The sequence below is a fragment of the Mustela erminea genome, chromosome 19 (assembly GCF_009829155.1).
Source record: "Mustela erminea isolate mMusErm1 chromosome 19, mMusErm1.Pri, whole genome shotgun sequence".
NCBI classification, from domain to species: domain Eukaryota; kingdom Metazoa; phylum Chordata; class Mammalia; order Carnivora; family Mustelidae; genus Mustela; species Mustela erminea.
The window spans coordinates 24987428-25012441 of record NC_045632.1 but is presented as its reverse complement, the minus strand read 5'-3'; the positions used below and the strand labels follow the sequence as shown (position 1 = coordinate 25012441).

Below are 25014 nucleotides of genomic sequence, written 5' to 3'. Positions count from 1 at the left end.
TCATCGCCGGGTGCCCCTCCCCCGCCCATTTCTTTCCTTCCGTTCCAGCAAAAAATACTGCCTCTCTGCTGCTCCAGCAGCCAAGCTTTTCTCTGCCACAGGGCCTTTTTACCTTCCTGCTCTTCAGATGGCTGCTTCCCTTTCATCCTGTACATCACAGCTAAGAAGTGACTCTGACCATCCCAGCAAAACCAGACCACTACCCCTGTTTGTTATACTTTGTCACATGCTCATCACCATCTTGTTTGTTTGTCTCAATTACAGTGTAAGCTCCATTTGGGTAAGAGCCAGGCCTTTCTTGTTTATTTTCTATATTATGGAGGAAGGCTCCCTGTTCCCATTACCTGCATAATAAAATCAGGCTATTAGTAGTGTTTTGTATGTATCTTAATTTTGATTTCCATGTAAGTCACATTATTTTAAATTTCAGGTCACAGATGTGGACTTTGCAGCCTTGAAGGCAGTGGTGAGGCTTGCAGACCCATACCTCTGTGAATCTCAAGTGAGCTCTTTTACCTTGGAATGTATGAATGAGCTCCTCGATCTGAAGGAACATCGGTTGCCCCTGCAGGAGCTGTGGGTGGTGTTTGATGATTCTGGAATATTTGACCAGACAGCCCTTGCAATTGAGCATGTCAGGTAGGAAGAGAGGAGAGTTGATAAAAATAACCTTGTCGCCAGAAACTATGGATGAAATGCAGTAATTCTAGTTTGTGTTATATACCCAGATTTAAAACTCATACTGTAAATTTGGTCATTGCAGTATTTAAAAATATTCAAAGATAGGGGAATCTTTTTTAAATTAAAAAGATTTAAAAAGCATTTTAAATTTTCATTTCAGATAATTTCAGACTTATAGAGAAGTTGAAAAAAAAAATACAGAGAATTCCTGTGTGGCTTTCATTCAGTATCCCCAAATGTTAACAAAAGATAGGAGATTCTTTGTTTGATTTGCATATGTTTAGAAACCCTTAAAAGTTCTGGATGCTAAGGCTTATGGTTGATGTACTTGAATATGAGGAAAGAAGAGAAAGTGAAGGAGGTGGTACACCATGTCTTGTGCACTGACAAGACATATATATATTTTTTCAAGATTTTTAAAAAAATTTATTTGCCAGATAGAGATCACAAGTAGGCAGAGAGAGAGGAGGAAGCAGGCTCCCCACTGAGCAGAGAGCCAGATGGGGGCCTCAATCCCAGGATCCTGAGATCAGGGCCTGAGCTGAAGACAGAAGCTTTAACCCACAGAGCCACCAAGGCGCCCCTGTTTCTCAAGGATGTATCTGGCCAAAGAAGGTTTCTTCTTAGGTCATTTCCAGGATCCTTAGGGGATATGTTCATGCCTTTCAACCTTTTTTGGCATACTTGATTTCCACTTGAACATGTGCTCATCTTGTCCTTTCAGTGAGGAGGAAAACTCCTACCTGGATTAAACAGTATACCCTTTTTTTTTTTTAAATTTTAATTACAGTATAGGTAATATACAGTGTTATATTAGTTCCAGGTATACAATATAGTGATTCAGCAGTTCCATACATTACCCTGTGTCCATCAAGGGAGCACTCCTTAGCTCTCATCACCTATTTCACCCATCCCCCCATCACCTCCCCTTGATAACGATCATCAGTTAGATCTTTTGTCATGTATTTCCTGATACAGGTACTTCTTTTGGATCTTCTGTGTTATAAGTATATTCACTAAGGAAGGCTGACTTTTATCTATTTAAAAATGGACTTCTATTTCTCTAGGAACTGGGAGATTTCCTAGAGAACTCTCTATGAACTAGTGTGGCTTAGTGTCTTGTAGTTTTCAGTTTTTGTACCATTAGTGAGTTAACCTGGTTTTGCTGAGCTTAATTTGAATGCTCTACAAAGAAGCAGGGTATCTCAGGCCCTGCTTCCAAGATGTTCTGGAAAATTTCTAATTGTACCCAAGAAATTTTAACCCTATATGTTCAGCATTAGGCCTAGCAATATAAATCTAAAGAACTGGCCTCTGTCCAGAACCAATATAATTAATTCTCTTATGTTTATCTCACTTGAAAAAAATCTTTCAATTGAAGCATTTGAACGTAAAGGGATAATTGATGAGCTTAGGAAATTAAGAATCAGGGAGCTAATCTCTAGGGGTATTGAAGTTGGTAGAAAGACTAGTATTTAGAATTAGTAATGGTATTATTTGAAGGTGAGCCTGGCAAATTTATTCTTCATTTTGAGGGCTCAGATTCTGGGTAATGCCCAGAAAAGTTCAAATTATGCAGGTTCTCATTTGTTTACTCAATGAATATTCAAGTGCTGGGTCCTGAGTTGAGGGGTAGATGTGACTGGAGCATGAATCTGATACAATCACCATCACCAGGGACTGTCAATCTAGGGGTGGGAGATGAATCCTAATCACACAAAAGTGCATATGTGATTGGAAACTGCAACAAGTACAGTGAAGAGGTAGGTCCTAAGGCTACGTTAGGTGGCAATTACATGGTTGTCTCTTGAGGAGATGGCATTTGAACCTGGATCTGAAGTATTGAAAGGGGCTGTGGCAGGGGTAGGGAGGGAACAGGTTCACGAGCTGAATGAATTTAAGGTGCTGAAAGGCCAGTGTGGCTGGAACAGACAGTAATGAAGGAGGCTTAGGAAACCAGCTTAGAGGTTGTCAAGAGTTAGAAGATGTAGGGCTTTGCCAGCAGATTAGTCATTTTTGTCTTTAAGAGCACTGGCGAAGCATCAAAATGTTTTTATTCAAAGGTGAATAAGATCAGCTTTGTATTTTGGAAAACAAATGCAGGGAGATGGACTAGGAAGCCCAGGTTAGGGACAAGAGAGTGGACTAGAGTGGGGTATGGAGAGGACACATGGAGGCTTCCTGAGAAGGTTGGATGGCTGGGACCTGGTGATAGAGTAGAGCTGGGGGATGCGGAGATGATGAGTGGATATGGCAGAAGTCAAGGTTTCTGTCTTGAGGGAGTAAACACCAGAGGAGGTGCAGGTGTGAATGATGTATGAATGTCCAGTACAGTACTGGTGAGCTTACTACTTGAGGAGGTCTTAAAATGTAAGTGTAAGATCACCAGGTGGAGAAGGTGGACAGCCTGCCAGCATGTCGCATGGAGGCTTGAAAGAGCTTCTGAAATGGGAGTTTGCATAAAAGAGGTCTGAAGTTAAGAGAGGTGCTCTAGAGCCAGATTGTGAACCCATGGAATACCTCCACACTCAGGATTTTGAACTTCATTCTGGGGGTAGGAACCAGCAGGTTTTTTTTTACTGAGTAAAGGCATGCTCAGGTTCCTTTTTCTTTTTTTTTTTTTTTTTTTTCTTTAAGTTGGCTCTAGAGGAGGCACAGTCTTTTAAGCCTCTGCCTTCGGTCCAAGGCCAGGGTCCTGATATGGACCCCTGCATTGGGCCCTCTGATTGGCTGGCAATCTGCTCCTTCTTTCCCCTGCTCTTGCTCACTCTCTCTCCTTCTTAAAAAAGAAAAAAGAAAAAAAAAAGCCAAACAACAACATAAAAAGATGACTCTAGAGGCTGAAGAGACTAGCAGTCTAATATATAAAGATTAAGAGATGGCTTCATTTTCACTGCTCCTTTTCACAGCAGAACTTCCTGGCAGAGTTTTGTGTAGTCTCAGTCTGCACTTCGTGGCATTTCAGTAATGCTTCTGCCCCACGGCACCACTGAAGCTGTGCTTGAGGTCATCAAAGTCCTCCTTCTGCTCCTTCCCCATCATCTCTTCTCTGATCTCATCTTGTTTCCCTCTTGGTCACATTCTAGTTACTTGGTCACTCCCATCTTCTTAACACACTCTCCTCCCATCTTCTTAGTCATCTTGGCTCTTGCTCAAAACTTTAAAATGTTGGAGTTACCCAGGGATCCATCCTAGGCTAGCTACCCTTCCCTCTATTTAATCAGCCTTGGAAGCACATTAGAATCACCTGGGAATTGTTTTTTATGAGTATTCCAACTAATACATGAGGAAAGAATGATAGGATCAGAATATCAATATTTTACAACCTGTAATAAATAAAGTTTCTAGGCAATGATCATGATTGGCTGCTACAACCATTGGTTGAAAACTCATAGGGAACTTTATAGTGGATGGATCAGGCTGACAAAACTGAATCCACTGGTTTCTTAACCTCATCATCAGAAGAGATGACCAGGTGTCATATACTTCCTAATGGAAGTACAGTGTGTCTCCTTTTAAGTATCCTTGCCACAAAAAACAAACAAACAAACAAACAAAACAAAAAAACTTTCCTAAAGCTGATCAAGTCTTTAGATCTTACTGTTTACCAGAAGTGAAAGAAACAGAAGAACATGTTAGATGACCCCATGAAGATGGAATCAATAAAATTTAGAGTGTGGAAAACTTAAATAAATTGCAAGGAGAAAAGGAGGAAAGGATAATTTATAGAACAAAAGTGATTTAGTTAAGCGCAGTGGCTGACCCTTGTTTGGATCCTTATTTGAACAAGCTAATGATAAAACAACAATAGCAACAATAGCAGAAGAGACAAACAGGGAAAATTCAACACTAACTGGATGTTTGGATATTAAAGAATTTTAACTTTTTCTTGATATAAAGATTTATTTTAGAGCTACATACTAAAATTTGTGAATGATATTATATGTTTGACATATGCTTTAAAGTAATCCAGTGTCGGCATGGTGGGTGTGGGGAGCAAAGAAGTGAGTGGGTAAGGTAGAGATGAAATAAGATTCCCTATGCGTGGATCATTGTTGAAGCTGGGTGATGCAGCTTCATCATAGTATCATGGTATTCATGGTACTATTTGCTCTTGTATATGTTTGAAATTTTCCATAATAAAAATTTGTTAATTACTTGGATAGGTTTAAAAAAATTAGATTCTATTTCTACCTCCCACACTCCCCCAAAGATTCTGATTTATTGGTCTAGAATAGGTTTGAGAACCAATTTTTAAAAGCTTCCAAGACGGCTCTAACAGGTAGCTGGCTTTGAGAACTGCTGCCTTATATTATTTCCCTCGATGATCTCATCTGTTGCTTTAATGCCATCAGTAAGCTGACAACTCCCAGATTTATATCTTTAGCCCTGACCTTTCCCTCGGGCTCTGGGTTTGTTATATTCATCTTTACTCTTGACATCATCCACTTGGAGGTCAGATAGGCATCTCAATTCAAACATGGAGAAAACAACTCTGTTTTTAACCTAAACCTGTTTCTCTCCAAGTCTTTTCTGTCTTAACAAATGGCACTACCATCCACCCAATTATAGATGGTCAATAAAACTTTTCTCTTTTTTTGATTTTATTTATTTAAAACATGAGCTGGTTGGGGGAGGGATAGAGAGAGAGGGAGAAGCAGATGCCCCACTCAGTCGACCTGGGGCTCTATCCCAGGACTCCAGGATCATGATCTGAGCTGAAGGCAGACATTCCACAAACTGAGCCACCCAGGCACCCCAATAAATAGTTCTAATTAAAGATCATAATGGAACCAGTATTATAGAAAAATTTCTTTGGCCAATCCATAGAAGTTCTATGACTCATGACTGAAGTCTAGCATTTATGCAGCTTTCTCTATTGTAGCTGATACATTTGTTTCGATTTAGTCTAGCTTGCACACCTCCAGAACCCTAAAACCGAGCCAGTGATTAAATTTGAATGATTTGAATTTGTATTTCAGGTTTTTCTATCAAAACATTTGGAGGAGCTGGGATGAAGAAGAGGAGGATGAGTATGATTATTTTGTCCGATGTGTTGAACCTCGATTGAGATTGTAAGTTAGTGACCTGTACGTGTTGGAAAAATAGCTGCCCTGGTTTAATTTTACCCATCTGGTGTATATATACTTCAGGGGCCCACACACAGAACAGGCCACCATACAAATAGTATAACCCATTAGAAAGTTATTAAATGAAACTTGTGCAAGTGCAGAGAAACCTACTTTTAGTTTATAAAGTGAGTAACAGCAGAGTTCAGGGACACTGAAGTTAAAGGGCTAACTTTTATAAAATAAAACTCAGTTGAGCTGAGTGTTAAAAAAAAAAAAACCTCCCTGTGTTAAATTCAAAGACAGTTGTTTGAAAAATAGTGAAATTAGTTGAATTATAGAAGACTTCTTTTGTTTTAATTTTTTAAAAGAGAACTTTAAAAAATATTTGGCTTTATTCTAAATTCTTATAGTAAAACATACTAGGTTAAACTAACAGAATTATTTCAGGGTGTTTTGTCAAGTTCTTGTCCTTGAATCCTATTTGACAAATGGATGAAAATATGAAACAGTTAATATTGGTGGTGCATAAAAATATCCTAAATAGTGAAACACATTCTTTTTCTAACTTGTCATATTTTAATAGGGAAAAATGCTTACGTTACAAAAAACCCTAGCTTAATGGTGCAACCCAAGTAATTGTTTTGTACTGATTTTGTTAAATGTGGCATTCACATTTCCACTAGATGGTACTCTAAGACTAGGTAATTTTTCTTGTATTCATAAGTGGTAATTTAAGGGCAGTGCTGCTATAAGAATAAAATTAGAACTGGCACTCAAAAAAATTTTGTAGAAGGTAATTTTTTTTCCTGTGTGAAAGATGATTTGGTTACATAAGATAAGGCAGTAACCCATTACATTTTTGTGGAACCCAGTTAGATTTAGTAAGTTTCTCTTGGTTTATATAGTAAGTAAGAAGTTAAAAAAAAATGTGAAAAGTCTTGTTAATGGTTCTACCTGATTTAGAATTATGTATGATTTTTATTTAGCCTTTCCAATTTTTCCATTGTGCATTTCCTATTTTCCCATAGTGTATTCAATAAAATGCCAGGATTTCAATAAGCTTGCATATTTTCTAGTTTTGGTATACTTGGCCTTAGAAAGCAATGATTGGTTTTGACTGAAGTGAAATGTAATCGTAGGTGAGTATTGTGTATCTAGCAAATTGATCTTGGAAAGGAATGAATTCTGATTTGACAGCTTTACATGTTTAAACAACAAGAAATGATTTACATACATACTTTGTACATCACTGGCAGATGGGAAAGCATAAGGGAGGAATTGTTTTCAGTTTTGGAGAAGAAACTATGGTACTTGGTAGGGGAACTGTAATGTTATCAAATGTAGGCAGACTCTTTATAAAAGGTCCCTGGGCAAAGATAGGTGTACTGTTATCAACAGGCAGGATTTAAAGGGAATCAAACCATATTGTCTTGATTTTGCACTGTGAGGTATATGTTTTTCCTTTTTAATTCAAAATGCTGTGCTTCAAAGCTGTGTCTGAGACACAGGTGTTGGTTCATTGATTTTAGACCACAAAGTATCACTTTAGTGAAAAGAAATAAGCTGATTGGCATGGATATTGGAAATGCTAAGAAACTTATTTTAAAATTTGAGTCTTAATCTTCATAACTTAATAGACCTGATCAAGCAGTCAGTGGTTTGGTTCCCAATTTTTTGTTTGCAGAGTGGATTTCTAGAATATCTTTAAATGAGTATGGATTAACCAAAGCAGACAAAATCCATGCTTTTCAAGCTTCACCTAATTCATTTAGTTGAAAAGTGGAAAAAAATTATTTTTTATTCATTTTAAATACTGTTTGAATGTTAACTGTAATTTCATGTAAATTTGTTTAGGATGTAGTTCTGTTTTTTCCCCCCATCTTATTTAGAGCATGACTAAGTTGAAAAAACATCATCTAAGGCAATAGTTTTCAGCCTTGACTGCGCATTAGAATCCCCAAGGAACTTTAAAAAAAACCTCTCTACTTCTAGAGATCAATTTAATTGGTCTGAATGGGGACCTAAGCATTTGTATTTTTAAAAGCTCTCCAGTGATTCTAATATGCAGTCAAGGTTGAGAAACTCTGGCCTCAGGCATAGCTAGTCAATAAACTTTTAACGAGAAATGAAGCAATTATTTAAAACTATAGGTAATGACAAGAATATTGCAGTTTATTTTCAAATCCATTAATTTCACATCTGTTAACGTGATTGTACTACATTAATAAATTATTATATTCCATCTAGAAATACTTTTTATTCTATCTATATGTTTGAGAAGGTATATAAACTAATAATAAATTTTAAGTGCCAATAAGGTTGTCCAATACAAGGTTATTTTGTTTTAATCACTTTCTAGTTTAGTAATGGCAGCTTTATATATTTTTTTTCTGCAACTCTCAAAGCCTTACATTTTTGAAACATACTGTAATAATCTTCCTGAGGGAATATTCAGCATAATTTTGTGTTGTAGTGCTTTAAATGTGAGGAAGGACTAAAGCCAATGCTTAAATCATTTTTAATTTTTGATCCTATAAATATGGTAATCTTCAAAATTATTATGAATACTATTAGGATACTTCCCTCCCCACCTTGACCCACACTCCCAGATTGTTGCCTGACATCTGCTTATTAAGATTTTGAGTCTAATATATGAGAACATAATTTTTTATTAAATAATGATACAAATGATAAAACATGAACTCTCAGTGTTTCTAAAGCACAAATCTAAGGACAAAACCCAGCAACTCCCCAAAGCAAGAAACATTAGTGACTTTAACGAAGTGGTCCTTAAAACTTTAAATAGCTTCCACTTATAATAGCGTGCTATTCAGAAAGACTTTACATGTACCTGAGTTATGTATGATAAAATGCTTTTTTTCTTCCTGGTCTTTGAGGACTAAATGGGCTGTTTTAATGATAGGAAAATGTGTCAGAAAGACAGTGGATTTTAATTTGCTTTTAAACTTTCAGGCATTATGATATCCTTGAAGACCGAGTTCCTTCAGGACTTGTTGTTGATTACCGCAATCTGTTGTCCCAATGTGAGGAGAGTTACCAGACATTTTTAAATCTGAGAAGCAGTTTGTCAAATTGTAACTCTGATTCCGAGCAGGAAAACATCTCCATGGTTGAAGGGTTAAAATTATATTCAGAGATTGAACAGCTGAAACAAAAGCTAAAACTCATTGAGAATCCTTTGTTGAGGTATGTGTGTCTTTGTTATTCCTAGTTAGTTGGCATCTTTTCTAACCAGCTGTCTTACTAAGAACTGACAGGTCTGTTGGTTTCTCTAAGATATGTGTTCGGTTATCAGAAGAATTCGAATATCCAAGCAAAGGGCATTCGTCCAAATGGTCAGAAGGTGATGCATGTGGTCTCCTCCACCATGATGACTGGTCTGCTGCAGTCTCTGCTCAGGGACAGGCTTTGTCAGGAGCCTTGTAAGGAGGAAACAGAAATTCAGGTAAAAGGAGTTTTTTTGCCTGAGGTGGCTTTTTTTTCTTTGAATTCACTCCAAGGTTTTCCTGAATTCTACAAAGCATTTACAGGAGCTTACCAGAACTATTCTTTGGTGAAATGGGTAGTAGTGAGAGCCCTATCTGTCATCAGCATTAGGAACTTACCAAGCATGTGTTGATCATGAGGAGATAAACTTAAGTATGTAGTTTTGGCTCCCTTTATAAAGTGAAGCATGAGGGTACCTAGAGTGATATGTAGGTTGCCATTTTGGGGGTGTATATTTGCAATCTGTTTTTGTTTTCTAGTTCCATAGTGATCCGTTGTCTGCTATAAATGCCTGCTATGAAGGTGATACTGTGATTGTTTGTCCTGGCCATTACACGGTACATGGTACATTCTCCATTGCTGATTCCATTGAGCTGGAAGGTGAGTCTGGAATATCATGCAACCAAACTCTTTTGCATGATATGCTTAAGAAAACAGTAAGTCACTTGGAGCTTGCTGAAGTCTGAGAATATGATTTAATCCATTTGATTTCAAATGAGTTTCCCTAAAATATTAAGAGTTTTCAAAGTATATGGGGGATTGACTCAATGTTTGAGCAACTTGAGGTATGATTATTTGTATGTGTTGGGAAAATAAGCATATAGAGAAAAAAAGACCATTAGGAAGAAACATATTTTCCAGATTGTAGGTGGTTCATGGAGAGGAAATATCATTTCTAGAATAAAAATTTTTCCTAGCAATATTTTTTTAAAGTTTAGTATTTTTATTAACTGCTTACTCTTATTTCTTATATGTTATGGATATGTTGATGCATGGTTTTTTGTTTTTAAATTTAACATATTTTTGCATAGGTATAGGTCCAACTTGAAAGTGGACCAAAAATCTTTTATCTTACTCTTTATTTTTATTTTAAATTACTTTTAATTTTATTTTTCAAAGATTTATTTATTTGAGAGAGACTGTGAGAGAGAGTGAGCACCATCAGGAGGAGGGGCAGATAGGGAAGAAGAATCCCTGCCCAGCAGGAACTCCATCCTGGGATTCCATCCTGGGACTCCGGGACAATGACCTGAACTGAAGGCAGATGCCCAACTGAGCCACCCAGGTGCCCTTATTAATTCTTTAAAAGCTTGCTGAGGGGCTTTTAAAGGTAGTTCAGTCAGTTGAGCATTTGAATCTTGGCTTTGGCTCAGGTCATGATCTCAGGGTCTTGGGATCAAACCCAGCTATGGGCTTCACATTCTGCGGGGAGTCTGCTTCTCTCCCCTCCCTCTGCCCTTCTCCAACTTGTGCTCTTGTGCTCTCTCTCCAGAGGGAAAGAAAATTAAAAGTTTGCTGAATGTCAAATTCTACGCTTCCATATCTTGACCAAAGTGTACTTTTGAGAACATTTATGTTGAAAGATTCTATTAAAAATAACTTTTTAGCAGGCATCATCGTATTGTACATTTAGAGAGATTCCTAAATTTAGGTTACTTTACAATTGTTCATCTTGGTCCTGTGTATTTCCATAACGTGTCAAATTTAGATGCACCTGTTCAACTATTTACCAAAAGAGCTTCAAGTTAGCAATAAAGCTTGTAATGCAAAAAATCGTTTATCATTTTGGGACTTGTGCAGCTGTTCACAAACTGCTTAAGCTATGTTCTTTATCTTTATCTTGTCAAAACTTCTTAATGGAAACAAGGCTAGGAGTTTAATTTCCTGCTGTTCACTAGTACATCACCTCACCCCCTTTTTTGTTTTATGTATGTAATTTTTGTTCTTTCTCCTCTCCAATATTTGATATATAATAGATGTGTGTGTATAAATAACACATCTGCAGGATAAATCACTGCAATAAAAACACTTTATTTTTTGGCATAGTGAAAATAACATTGATATTATAGATTTTATGGTGGATAAGAGTTCTTCCTAGATTGGTGAGGGTATTAATAATGAAATTGTCAAAGTGTAATAAATAACCATATAGAATTCTGATAGTTGAGTGTAAAGATTAGTAGATTTACTGACAGAGGGCATTTCTGAGAATTTGGGAAATCCTATGGTATCTCTAGTGTGAATTTATGGAGTACTTGTTCATGAGTAAGATTAAAGGTTATCTGATATCTTTTCTGATCTATAGCTAACACTTATCACAGGAGATATATAATTGAATACTTACTGTGTTTAGGGTGTTACTAGTACTTATAGTAGGGTTTATATATAGGCTTATATATAGTGTTTTTCTTTCTTGTTTAGAACATACCTTCACTTAAGTGATGGTTTTATGTTTTAAAACTACTAAGAATAGGGCGCCTGGGTGGCTCAGTCATTAAGCATCTGCCATTAGCTGGGGTCATGATCCTAGGGTCCTGGGACCCAGCAAAGCATCGAAGCAGGAAGCCTACTTCTTCCTCTCCCACTCCCCCACTTGTGTTACCATTCTCTCTCTCTCTCTCTCTCTCTCTCTCTCTCTCTCTCGCTGTCAGTTAAATAAATAAATAAAATCTTAAAAACCCTACTCAGAATATGTAGTATGTTTATGCAATAATCTGTTTTTTCTCAATATGACAATTATTTTACTATTTTTTATTTTGTTGTGATAAAAAAAAAAACAATGGTTATTATAGAAAATGTTCCAACTACAGACAAAAAGAATCAGGAAAAAAAGATACTCAAAATCCAATCATCCAGTCTACCATTGGCAGCATTCCCAAGTATGGAGTACTCTAGGATTCTTCTCCAGTGTCCCTGAAATCTTGTCTGTGTCTTTTGATGTGGTGACTGCTTTCATTTACTCAAGTAAAGGCTTATCTTAGACAATGAGAGTTATTTCTTACAGCTTTGTTTATGTGCTTTTGTTTTATGATAAAAGTCAGGCAACTTCTCTGGTTTTCTGATACTTCAGTTTTTTGTAAGCCCTTTCAGAGGTCTGGCCTGTATTATTCGTTTGGGATTTGTAGAGATCCAGTGTTTTTTATTGGTTCACAAGGTAGACCTATTTCTTCAATAATTAAAATGGTTTTAAGTTTATTAGATTGGAAGTCGGTCTGTTTAAGAGAATACTAAAATTATTGTGTTCTGTTAGTCACCATACACAATTTAAAAATAAGAAAAAATAAAGGAAAAAAGAACACTAAAATTAGAAAATCTTGAGAAATGCTTAGGTTTTTTTTCAAACCTAATTTATATTAGAATAATAGAATTTCAGAGTTGGGAAAAAATTTATAAGGGTTAAGTGCTTTAAAGCTTTTTGAACCAGCTATATTTAGGTTTATTTATTTTTATATAGCAGTTTTGTAGGTGAATTTAGTGCTGAGCTGGTCTGAGATGGTTGATAGGGTAGTCTTCCTGATATGGGGGCAAATTGAGGAATTGTTATTATTAAAAATTATATACCCTAGTTTAAATTAAACAAGAAATGTAGGGAGATGATTAGATTTTATTTAATGCAACTTGGTTGACTGGTCTCATATTATTTGGAGCCATTTGAAATAGAGAAATCTATTGTAGCAATTTTAGTGTAGACATTTCCCCTCACTCATCTTAAATGCTCTTGTTCTCTTCCTTAGGGTATGGTCTACCAGATGATATTGTGATAGAAAAGAGGGGCAAAGGAGATACTTTTGTGGATTGTACAGGTGTAGATATTAAAATCTCAGGCATAAAATTTATCCAGCATGATGCTGTAGAAGGAATCTTGAGTAAGTATCTGAATATTTCCTGTATTATTTTGTTCCAGGTTTTAAAAGAAAACTTTACATTTTCTAGAAGATGCAGTTTAACAAACCACTTTTGAGTATGTAAAAGGCTGATTAATTATTTATGTACATAACATGATGACTTAGGAAGTTACTCTCAAGTAAAAAATAGTTCAGCCTATTCTTAAAAATTTGTTAGTTTAATATTGATTTCCTTGTGATCTTTTTTTTTTCCCCCCTTTTAAACATTCCAGTATTGTGGTCTGTGTTCTTTGTATTCGATTTAGCCCTAGACTCAGTGCAGTTCTATTCACATTGTGCTGGTACTGGTTTTCTAGAATCTTAAGTTGGGTCTTCTTTTCTTTTCCCTTCCAAGATACTCATGAAAGTTACTTTCTGATACTTTTTTTGGTAATGAAAAGTGCTTTTTAACTTGATTTTGCATTTTTGAGATCAATCATTTTTAAGAATGTTGCTTTTAAATTTTAGTCATTATTTTATAAAATATGAGTTCATAATTCTAGTATCAAAGTTTAAATGGTAGCTAGAGAAATATTTAGACCACCTAATGTCACCTCTAGACCATTTCTAATATTGGAAAACGCACATTACTTAAAGCATTTGAATGCATGTTTTCATCCTAGTCATTCACCGTGGTAAGACCACGTTGGAAAATTGTGTGCTGCAGTGTGAAACCACAGGAGTCACAGTGCGAACATCAGCAGAATTTTTAATGAAGAACTCGGATTTATATGGTGCCAAGGTAGGATAATCTCTTATCCTCTGGGGAAGTAGTTTAGGTTTAAGTTCTAAATATGTAAACAAAATGTGGGACCAAGATGTAAATGCATACTCCCGTTCTCTTTCTTCAAAGAGGTTCAGACAGTTTTAGGTATTAAGTCAGCCAGGTTCAGTTGTATAAGGAAGAAAAATAGGAAATCTCAGTTATTCTGTGCTTACAGAATTTTAGACCCTTCACATTTGTTAACTTTATAAATGATTTTATAGCAATTGAAGTTTAGTTGCTTTTGCTTTTTATTTTATTTATTTTTTATTTTTTTAAAGATTTTATTTATTTATTTGACAGACAGAGATCACAAGTAGGCAGACAGGCAGGCAGAGGGAGGGAGAGGAGGAAGCAGGCTCCCTGTAGAGCAGAGAGCCCGATGCAGCACTCAATCCCAGGACCCTGAGATCATGACCTGAGCTGAAGGCAGTGGTTTAACCCACTGAGCCACCCAGGCGCTCTGCTTTTGCTTTTTAATCAGACTTTTTATTTTGAGAGAATTGCTGAGATAAAATGTTGTAAAAAGTAATACAGAGAAATCCCTGCATTGTATTCTGTTACTACTATTGCTTCTTGGCCTTTTGACTATGGTCAGGTATATTCTGTTATTTTAACATCTTGCAAAACTGTAGTACAATTGCACAGCAGGATAACGTCTATTCAGTCAAGTGGAGTATTCCCATCACTCTAAGGATCCTGCATATTACCTTTTGGGACTGGCATCCACTTGCTTCTCCTTTAGACTTCTTTAATCATTCTCTTCTCCATTTCTATTATTTCACCATTTCAAGAATGTTATGTAACTGTAAATCATGACCTTCTGGGATTGGCTTTTTTCACTCAGTACAATTCTCTGGAACTTGATCCAAGTTGTAGGTACCAATTGTTTATTCTTTTTTTTTATTGCTGAGTAGTATTCCAGCATATGGTTCTTTTTTTTTTTTTTTTTAAGATTTTATCCATTGACGACAAAGATCACAAGTAGGCAGAGAGACAGGCAGAGAGAGAGAGAAGGGAAAGCAGGCTCCCCGCTGAGCAGAGAGCCCGATGTGGGGCTCGATCCCAGGACCTTGAGATCATGACCTGAGCTGAAGGCAGAGGCTTAACCCACTGAGCCATCCAGGCACTCCCCAGCATATGGTTCTTGCAGTTTATTTAACTGTTCACCTGTTGAAGGGTATCTGGGTTGTTTCCAGGTTTTGGCTATTGTAAATAAAGCTGCAGTAAACATTTGCATACAGGTTACTATGTGAATACTTTATTTCTCTGGAGTAAATGCCCAGGAGTGCAGTTGTAGGACACATGGTAGCTGCATGTTTACTTTTTTTTTTTTTAAAGACATGGCCAGACTTTTCCTGAGTAGTTATATCATTTTACATTCCCATCAGTGATGTTTGGGTGATACAGTTGCTCCATATCCTCACCATCATTTTGGTATTTTTAGCCATTCTGATAAGTATATAGTTTTTAAATTTTATTTAATTTTATTTATTTTTTAAAGATTTAATTTAGTTGACAGAATGAATGAGCACAAGTGGGCAGAGCAGCAGGCAGAGGGAGAAGGAGAAGCAGGCTCTCTGCTGAGCAGGGAGCCCAATGTGGGGCTCAATCCCAGCACCTTGGGATTGTGACCTGAGCTGAAGGCAGCCGCTTAACCAACTGAGCCACCCAGGCGCCCTTATAGGTGTACGGTTTTAATTTGCATTTACCTAGTGGTTAGTTATGTGAAACATTTTTTCATATGCTTACTTGCCATCCTTCTCTTCAGTGAAATGTCTGTTTGTGACTTCTGCCCACTTTCTAACTGGATTATTCATTCTTTTTAACTGGAGTTTTGAGAGGTCTTTTTTTTTTTTTTTTTTTTAAAGATTTTATTTATTTATTTGACAGAAATCACAAGTAGGCAAAGAGGCAGGCAGAGAGGAGAGGGGGAAGCAGGCTCCCCGATGAGTGGAGAGGCCAACGCAGGGCTCGATCCCTGGACCCTGGGATCACGACCTGAGCCAAAGGCAGAGGCTTTAACCCACTGAGCCACCCAGGTGCCCAGAGAGTTCTTTTTATATTAGATACTAGTACTCTAATGGGTATTTGGATTGCAGATTTTTTTTTTTTTTTTGAGAGAGAGAAAGAGAACATGCACACACGTCTGTGAATAGGCAGGGTGGGAGGGGCAGAGGGAGAGGGAGAGAGAGAATCTCAAGTCCAGCCATGGCACCATGTCCAGTTCAGAACCCTACTTGGGGCTTGATGCCATGACCCTCAGATCATGACCTAAGCCAAAATCAAGGGTTGAATGCTTATCCAACTAAGCCACCCAGGTAGGTACCCCTGCAGATTTTTATGCTAGTCTATAGCTTGTCTTTTCATTTTCTTCACATGGGCTTTTATAGAGCAAAGTCTTAAATTTTGATGAAGTATAAGATATCACTTTTTCCATTTATGGCTAGTGCTTTTGGTGTTAAGTGTAAGAACTCTTTGCCCAGCCTTAGATCTCAAAGATTTTCTCTTATTTTTTTTCCTAAAAATTTTATAGTTTACATTTTACACTTAAGGTCATGATCCATTTTTGAGTAAATTTTGGTATAAATGTGAGTTTTAGGTTAAGATTTATTTATTTGCCCATAGATGTCCAATTGTAACCACATCATTTCTTGACAAGGTTGTCCTTCCTCCAATAAATTGGTTTGCACCTTTGTCAAAAATCATCTGGGAAATTTGTGTGGGCCCATTTTTGTGGTCTCTGTTCTGTTCTGCTGATCTGTGTAGTTGTCCCTACACCAATACCTGCTATTGTAAAGTCTTAAAATTTGATTGAGTCATTCCTCCCACTTTATTTGTCTTTTCCAAAATTGTTTCAGGTATTTTAGTTTCTTTGGATTTCAGTGAAAGTTTTAGAAAAAAGATTTTTTTAAAAAAGACTTTATTTATTTATTTGACAGACAGGGGTCACAAGTAGGCAGAGAGAGAGGAGGAAGCAGGCTCCCCACTGAGCAGAGATCCCAAAGCAGGGCTCAATCCCAGGACCCTGGAATCATGACGTGAGCTGAAGGCAGAGGCTTTAACCCACTGAGCCAGCCAGGTGCCCTGAAAGTTTTAGAAAAATATTGTCTCTATCTAAAAAAAAAAAAATCTAGCTGAGATTGTGATATGAATTCTAATAAACCTCTGTATCAATTTGGGTAGGATGGACATCTTTTTTTATGTTTAAAATTTCCACCAGCATTTCCATAATTTTCAGTATACAAGTCTTGTATGTGTTTTGTTAGATTTATATGTAAATAGTTAATTTTTTTTGGTGATTGTGAATCATCTCATGTTTTTAATTTCAATTCCACGTGTTCATTTCTATATAGAAATATAATTGACTTGTCTTATATCCTGTGACCTTCCTGACTTTTCTTAGTCCTAGGTTTGTTTTTGTAGATTCCTTGGGATTTTCTACGTAGATATCTGCAAATAGAGACAGTTTTATTTCTTCCTTTCTGATATGTATGGCTTTGTTTCCTTTTTTTGCTTTATGGCACTGACTAGAACTTCTAGCACTATGTTGAATAAGAGTGGTCAGGGTGGATATCCTTACCTTGTTCTTGATATTAGGGAGAATGTATTCAATATTACACCAATAAGTATAAGGGTAACAGTAGGCTTTTTGTAGATTTTTTTTTTTTTTTAAGATTTTTTTCATTAGAGAGAGAGAGAGAGAGAGACAACACAAGCACTGGGAGAGGTAGAAGGAGAGGGAGAAGTAGACTCCTTGCTGAGCTGGGAGCTCAACATGGGACTTGATCACAGAACCCTGAGATACTGACCCAAGCCAAAGGCAGACGCTTAACTGACTGAGCCACCCAGGTGCTCCGTAGATATTCTTTATCAAGTTGAAGAAGTTCTCTGTTTCTGTTTTGTAAGAATTTATATAATGAATGTATATTGACACTTGTCAGATGCTTTTTCTGCATTATTTCATATGATTACATGATATTTCTTTTTGGATGAAAGAAAATGGTGGATTACATTGATTTTTCAAATTTTGAGCCAGTTTTGCATCCCTAGGATAAACACAACTTAGTCATAGTGTGTATTTTTTTTATATATTGGTGTATTATATTTGCTAATATTTTGTGAGGAGTTTTTACATCTGTATTCATGAGGGATATTGAAGTTTTCTTTATTTGCACTGTCTTTGTCAAGTTTTGGTATCAGGATATTAGCTTCATAAAACAAATTTGGCACTAGCTTGCATTAATTCTTTAAACGTTTGGTAGATTTTTTCAGTGAAACCATCTGGACCTGAAGATTTCTTTATTGCAGTTTTAAAATTATGAATTCAGTTTCCTTAGTAGTTAGAGGGCTGTTAAAATGACCTATTTTGTATGAGGCAAAGTAACAGATATGTTCATAGGTTACAGGGCTCCTATGAGTGGGCATCAGGTCAGTGGGTGAAGGGCTTTCCTGTTTGGTGGCAGTGGCGGCAGTGGCGGCAGTGGCTGCTGGTGTAACAGGTATTATATGTACCACCTCCCACCCAGCCCATTAGGCCTCACACCAGCCTGGGGAGGCAGGTGACAGCTCTTCTGTTAAGTTGTCAAATTAACATATTTCGAGTTGTTTGTAGTATTCCTTTAATCTTTTGATTTCTGCAGGGTCAGTGCTGCTATCTCAATTCATTCTTGATATTGGTAGTTTGTTATGGTCCCACAGGTCCCTAAGGCTCTATTCACTTTTCCTTTTCAGTGCATTTTCTCTCTGTTGTTCAGATTGGGTAATTTCTGTTGTTCTATCTTCCCAGTTCACTGATTCTTTGCTCTGTCTTTTCCTTTCTGCCAGTGAAGCTCCCATCCATGGAGCTTTTAATTTCAGTTATTTTTGAGTTCTGGAATTTCCATTTGGTCCTTTATATCTTCTGTTTCTTTGCTGAGGCTTTCTATTTCTGTATGTGCCTTTCATTTTTCATTTGTTTTAAGTATGTTCATAATTGCTCATTAAGCATTTTTTAGCATGGCTGCTTTAAAATCATTGTCAGCTGATTCTAACATCTCTGGACATCTTGGTTTTGGCATCTATTGACCATCTTATTCAGTTTGACATCTTCTTAACTTTTGGTATGGCGAGTGATTTTCAGTTGAAACCTGGACATCTTGTACTGTATTATGAGAACCTGGATCTTCTGTTTTAGCTTTGGACACTATAGGAAGGGGTGGAGTGGAGGTTAGTGCCTTGTTACTGCCAGGTGGAGGAACGTGTAAGTCCAGGTTCTCCATTTAGCCTCACTGATACCCAGTTTGAATGCGGGAGCTGATACTGCTGGGAGGAGGTGGAAATTCTGGTTTCTCACATGGTGTCCGCTGACACTGTGCCCCACAGCAGTAACCTTGTTATCACTGGGCAATGGTGGAAGTCCAGACTTTCTACATGGCGTGCTCTGATATCACTCTAGTGGGGAGGGGGAGCGGCACTTTGTTACTGTTGGATGGCAGTGTGTAGTCTCCACTGATGCTGGTAGGGCCTTGTTACTGGCTGGTGGGATGCAAATCCTGGCTTCTTGCTTGGCCTTCTGTGACACCAAACATTGGGAGAGTTGGGGTGCCAGCAGGCACCAGCTTTGAGAAGGTGGAAGTCTATTCTTTCCTCTTGGCATTTGCCAGCATGCATGGGGCTGGGCCACTGTTTTTACCTGTGCTGCTTGGCTGGCATAGAGCTTTAACTGTCTGAAAGTTTTCTGTCTGTCTAGGCTGCCTGGTCCTTTGGCTGGAGAGAGCAAGCTTTTCAGGGGGCTTTTCTGGTCTGTGTCTGGTGTTAATGGATTGCCAACTTCTTCATCCTCAAGTTTGGGGAAGAAAGCCCAATTTGCAGATCTTTTACCTAATAGAGAATTAGATTGGTGTGAAGTGGGCCATGTGGGCATATATGTTCTTGTATCTCCAAAAGGGGAATTAATAATAAATGTTTTCTCTTGGCATATATTACTCTTAGAAAAACAACTCAATATACATGCAATAGATGCATTATAAATGGTTAATAGCAACTCTTCTTCATGTCTGATATTGTGTATGAAATTATTCCAAAAAATTATTTCTTAAATAACTATAGAAGAGGTTTGAATAAATGATTTTTACTTCCCAAAGTGCTTAGTATAACTTCAGGAAATAAATTCTTCCTGTTACTATTAACTTCTTAATTGGTACCATGTGGTCCCAAGGGACAGTGTGAAAGAACTGGGCCATGCATGGATCTTTCTGGTTACTTCGTATAAATGAGACTCTTGAATTAGCTGCTAATTTTAATGTGTGTAGTAGTGGAGTCCATTAATTGTTTAGCTCATAGAAGTGATTTTTAAGTTACATTGGGATATTTTAAAACTGATGTGTTTTTAAAAATATCGGGTCTTTTTTCTAACCTTACATTACAATATTTTACTAGACTCATACTGTTCTCCAACTAATTGACTATCTCAGAGAGGATGTTCACGTTAAATAAGTGCAAAATTGTTAAATAATTTGTTCTTTTTCTTTGGCAGAATCAGAAAACTGACTTGTCCAGAATGAAAGGGAGTGGGACAGTAATCAGGTGTTGATAATCTTAGCCAGTGTTTTGTGTGTGTTTCTGTGTATGGTTTTTGAAAGTGATAAATGATAGACAACTTTCTGGAAATGGAACAAATGGAAATGTTGATTAGAAATATCTAATAAGCTTTCTGTAAAACACTTTATATTTACACCCTGTTAAGTTTTAAGAAGTGATTGTGATAAACCTTCTCTTGTAGTCCTGCCTTTAAAAAACTGATTGTGATACCTTAAAATGTAACTTGTAGGGTGCTGGTATAGAAATATATCCTGGAAGTAAGTGCACCTTGAGTGACAATGAAATCCATCACTGCAAGGAAGGGATACTCATTAAGGTGAGTGTACCTGCTAAAACACCCTCTTTCTAAAGAGCTGGAATGGTTTCATTTAAGAAATAATTATGTTTCATTAAATTCCCATGTTGAGTTCTATTGTTTTCCGTTTTTGAAAAGCACAAACAGTATATATATCTTAATAATTATCTTGATGTTGCTAGGTGGTGACTGAGAGACTTTTGTGAGAATACTTTGATGTCTATAGATCTGTAGAAATGACAGAAGAATGCTGTGTCACTCAGACCTCACAGACTGTGTTACCACTTATTAATAAGTGTAGCTTTTCGCCTTTATTTTTAGAATAGCCCAAAAAAAGTGAGAAGATTTTTAAAATCAGGTGTGTTGAGTATGACAGTTCCTTAAAACATTTGTTTTCAATATCACAGGACTTCTTAGATGAGCATTATGACATTCCCAAAATATCCATGGTGAATAATGTCATACATAATAATGAAGGTTATGGTGTTGTCTTGGTGAAACCTACAATCTTCTCTGACCTACAGGAAAATGTCCAAGATGAAACTGAAGGTATGCTATACTTAGTGATTTTTTAAAATAAAACCAGATCTAGTTTATTTTATTTCAGCTCTAAACTTTGAGGATCTTAGTCTTCTTCTCCTCCTTAACAAAGATAACTTGCATATGCTTGGACATGGAGATAGAGAAGCTTAGGGGAGCTGTTACATTATAGACTCTCAGGGTGAAGAAACTTTCAAGGTCAACTAGTTCACCTATTCATTCAAAACCCTGGTGTGTGGTTTCTTTGGTTGCCCAGTTCCCTTATCATGCTTGGCTTTCTGTACATTTCTAGAATAAAGCTGGGCACATGACAGCAGCAGTAGCTCCCGCCGGCATTTGTTAAGGATGGAGGTAGAGAAGTGCGTGTGCCAGCTTGAAGTCTGCATTTCCTGGAGGGGATCAAGGAGTTTATCTCTATTTTTTTATTGGCAGAAATAATGCCTCCCTGTCAACTGTTTTTCTTGGCAACAAAGCTGAGCTAATTCAGTAGGAAATTCATGACTTTCAAGCCATGACCCAGATTCCTATGAAATCTCAGTCAGAGGGATTAAGCACTGGCATGGGGGGAGGAAAGTAGTCCTTGTCAGACTTTTGGACCCACTCCAGTTCTCTGTGAGTTCTTTTTCTTCCCACAGTTCTGTGGGTCAGAAGTCCAGGTGGGCTTGGGTGCGTTAGGTACTTAGGGTCTCACAAGGGTGAAATTGAGGTGAATGGGCTTTTATCTGAGAGCTCTGGGGGGAAGATCTGCTTCTGAGCTCATTCATATCGTTGGCAGAATCCATTTCCTCGAGGTTGTAGGAGTGAGGTCTCCATTTTTTTCTACTGGCCGGGGATTGTTCTCAGCTTCTATGGAGGCTGCTCTCAGGTGCTTGCCCAATAACCTCTCTATCTCAGCAACCTTCCTTAAGAGACCCTCCCTCAAAGCAAATTTTGCTCGTGCTTCAAATCTCCCTCAAGTTTTGAATTTCTTCCTGCTTTCCTCTTCTTCATCTAGCCGGAGAAAACCCTCGTTTTAGAGTCCATATGGTTAGGTTAGGGACACCTGAATTACTGTCTTAAAATCAGCTGATTAGTAACCTTAATTACATTTGCAAAACCATTTTGCCATTTAACAATCATGAGAGTAACACTGGGGTTTGGACATCAGGACATCTAGAATTCTGCTTCTCAATAAATGCTGATGATGCTGGCGTTAGCTGCTGGAGTGGGAGTTTCTTTAGGAAGAATGGCACTGTCTTACTAATCTTTGCATTTGGCTCCTAACACCATGCATTGTGGGTGGTAAATACCCAGACAAAGTCTGTTAAGTGAATGAGAGTCTAGGATATAAAGAGAAAAGCATTCAAAATTGGTAGTCCTGTATGAGAGTCAGAAAGCCTTGGTACAAAGGGTAAGACAGCTGTTCATTGAGATACTTATGGCAAAGAGCTTATAGAATCCAGTTGGATGATAGCAGAAATCCTTGGCAGAAAAAAACTTGAAAGCTCTAATAGAATGCAGAAATATATATATATATTTTTTATTGTGTTCTTTTGTACATTTAACTTTATTTGTTACAATCTGTTTGTTTCTTCAGAAGATAGAGCACTTAAAATTCCGACAAGTGAGGAGGCAGGCACAGCGGAAAGGGTGGATCTAGAAGAGCTGATTCAGTGTGCAACTGGCAAAATGGAGCTTTATGCAAGATCCAGCCTTTCTGAGCAAGTCGAAGGCAACTGTGAAATTGTAAATGAACTAGTTGCTGCCTCCACACAGAAGGGCCAGATGAAGAAGAAGAGGTTGAGTGAACTGGGGATCACGCAAGCTGATGACAACTTAATGTCACAGGAGATGTTTGTTTCAATTGTGGGGAACCAGTTCAAGTGGAATGGGAAAGGGAGTTTTGGCACATTTCTTTTCTGACCACCATGATGTAAATAGATAGCAAAATATTGGATTTTGTACATGCTGCCCTGAAAATCACTGCTGCTATCATAGTTTGCTTCATGTCTATATTTTATATTTGATAAATTTGATTGGGTTTGAATGAAATGTACATCTATTTCTATCTGCAGGTGTTGCACATGAAATATTCCCTCTATATAAGGAGGGTCATGAAAACATATAATATAGAAAATACTTAAAGATTTATTATCTAGAAAGTCTTGCTTTCAAACACATCATTCTGTCATATTATTAAGCCTATCAGTAACTTTCTAGTGTAAATATACTTTTTAACCTAGCACTTCAAAGATGAGGAAGAAAGTCAGGGGATGTAAGATGAATGCCCAGAAATGCAGTAAGTGTCAAATGTGCAGTGTTCTTACACTTGTCTTTTTTTCCAAATTATAGCAAGTCTGATTTCCATGCCGCATTTGCATAATACTTATCTTAAAATAAAAGCTTTTATGATTGGGATGTTATCTGCATAATCAGACTTATTATTGAGAATCTGAGTGGGATGCATTTTTATGTTGAACTGTGTAATCATCAAAACAGTAATAGATAGCATGGCAGGTCTGAAACATAGGAGATGTGTTATTCAGAGCCAATGCGTATGTAGAGCATTTTCACTGTTGCTGAATATGAATGATTAAAAAGAAGGTGTTTTTCTTTTGCCATAACAGTATTCTGATCAAATTTCTAATGTCTTACACACAGTGATTACTTTTACAATCTATATCAGCTCTGTGTTCTTGAATTCTGTGTTCTTGAATGTTGTATTGTAAAACACAGCTTTTGAAAAATATTTATATTTTTAAAAAGTATATGGGACATTAATATGATTACTTATTAAAATTAAAATGATGAAATAATAAATTGAATGTTGTTGTATTTTTCCAGAAGCCTTTTGGTCCATAGTGCTATGTAGCATATGTGGTCCTTTGGAATGCACACAAATTTTTTTTTAATCTTTTTAGTGTTTCAGGAGTATTAAATTTTTCTTCAGTATGGTTATTTCTTATATTTATATACATTATTTTTATTTTTCAGATGCTACTAAATGTGGAAGAATTTATGTTGGGTATTTTGTTTGATCATTGAAAGGCATTTTTCTTTTACTCTTTTTAAATCCTGTTGCAGAGGTAATGCTAATTATTTTTGCATCAACTTGAGTTAAATCCTGATTTATTTATTTATTTTTCAAAAAAATTTTTTATTTTTTTTAAAGATTTTTATTTATTTATTTGACAGAGAGAGATCACAAGTAGGTGGCGAGGCAGGCAGAGAGAGAGAGAGAGAGAGAGAGAGAAGCAGGCTCTCCGCTGAGCAGAGAACCTGACGTGGGACTCGATCCCAGGACCCTGAGATCATGACCTGAGCTGAAGGCAGTGGCTTAACCCACTGAGCCACCCAGGCACCCCTCAAATACTGATTTAAAAACCACTTATTCAACTTTAAAAAAAAATCAGATTAGTTTTCCATTCAAATTTCCACGTTATCTTGGAGTTTAGATTTCATATATTGTAACTTGCTGGAGTGTCAAGAGAATGACAAGTAGCAAGATAAGTGAAATTAATACTTTCTTTATTCCTTTTTATAACATGATAGTTTTTAGATTTCATTTCTGTTTTAGTTAAATCTAAACTTACATTTTTATTCACGTGATAAGTTATTAGTGAGTAGGCCTAATGCATTGTTATTTAAGTTATGTAGAGTACCTTTTCCCTCAATTGTGAAGAGTTGAACACCTTAGATGACTTAGTATAGGAGGTAGAGAGAGCGCTCTGAAGGGATGTGGATTTGACTTTTTTTTTTTTTTTAAGATTTTATTTATTTATTTGACAGACAAAGATCACAAGTAGGCAGAGAGGCAGGCAGAGAGAGGAGGAAGCAGGCTCCCTGCAGAGCAGAGAGCCCGATGTGGGGCTCGATCCCAGGACCCTGGGATCATGACCTGAGCCGAAGGCAGAGGCTTTAACCCACTAA

General features: G+C 37.0%; 1 protein-coding gene across 1 annotated transcript in view; it reads left to right on the top strand.

Annotated features, from left to right (window-relative positions):
• Positions 1 to 23889, top strand: part of SHCBP1 (SHC binding and spindle associated 1) — a 28955-nt gene extending 5066 nt beyond the window's left edge. The window contains exons 4-13 of the mRNA XM_032325932.1: positions 431 to 639; positions 5664 to 5756; positions 8727 to 8960; positions 9051 to 9219; positions 9521 to 9641; positions 12776 to 12907; positions 13549 to 13667; positions 20500 to 20586; positions 20973 to 21114; positions 22682 to 23889. Of these exons, the coding sequence (XP_032181823.1) occupies positions 431 to 639; positions 5664 to 5756; positions 8727 to 8960; positions 9051 to 9219; positions 9521 to 9641; positions 12776 to 12907; positions 13549 to 13667; positions 20500 to 20586; positions 20973 to 21114; positions 22682 to 23007 (1632 nt within the window). The 3' untranslated portion in view covers positions 23008 to 23889. The remainder of the gene's footprint in view (positions 1 to 430; positions 640 to 5663; positions 5757 to 8726; positions 8961 to 9050; positions 9220 to 9520; positions 9642 to 12775; positions 12908 to 13548; positions 13668 to 20499; positions 20587 to 20972; positions 21115 to 22681) is intronic.
• Positions 23890 to 25014: the final 1125 nt, after the last annotated feature.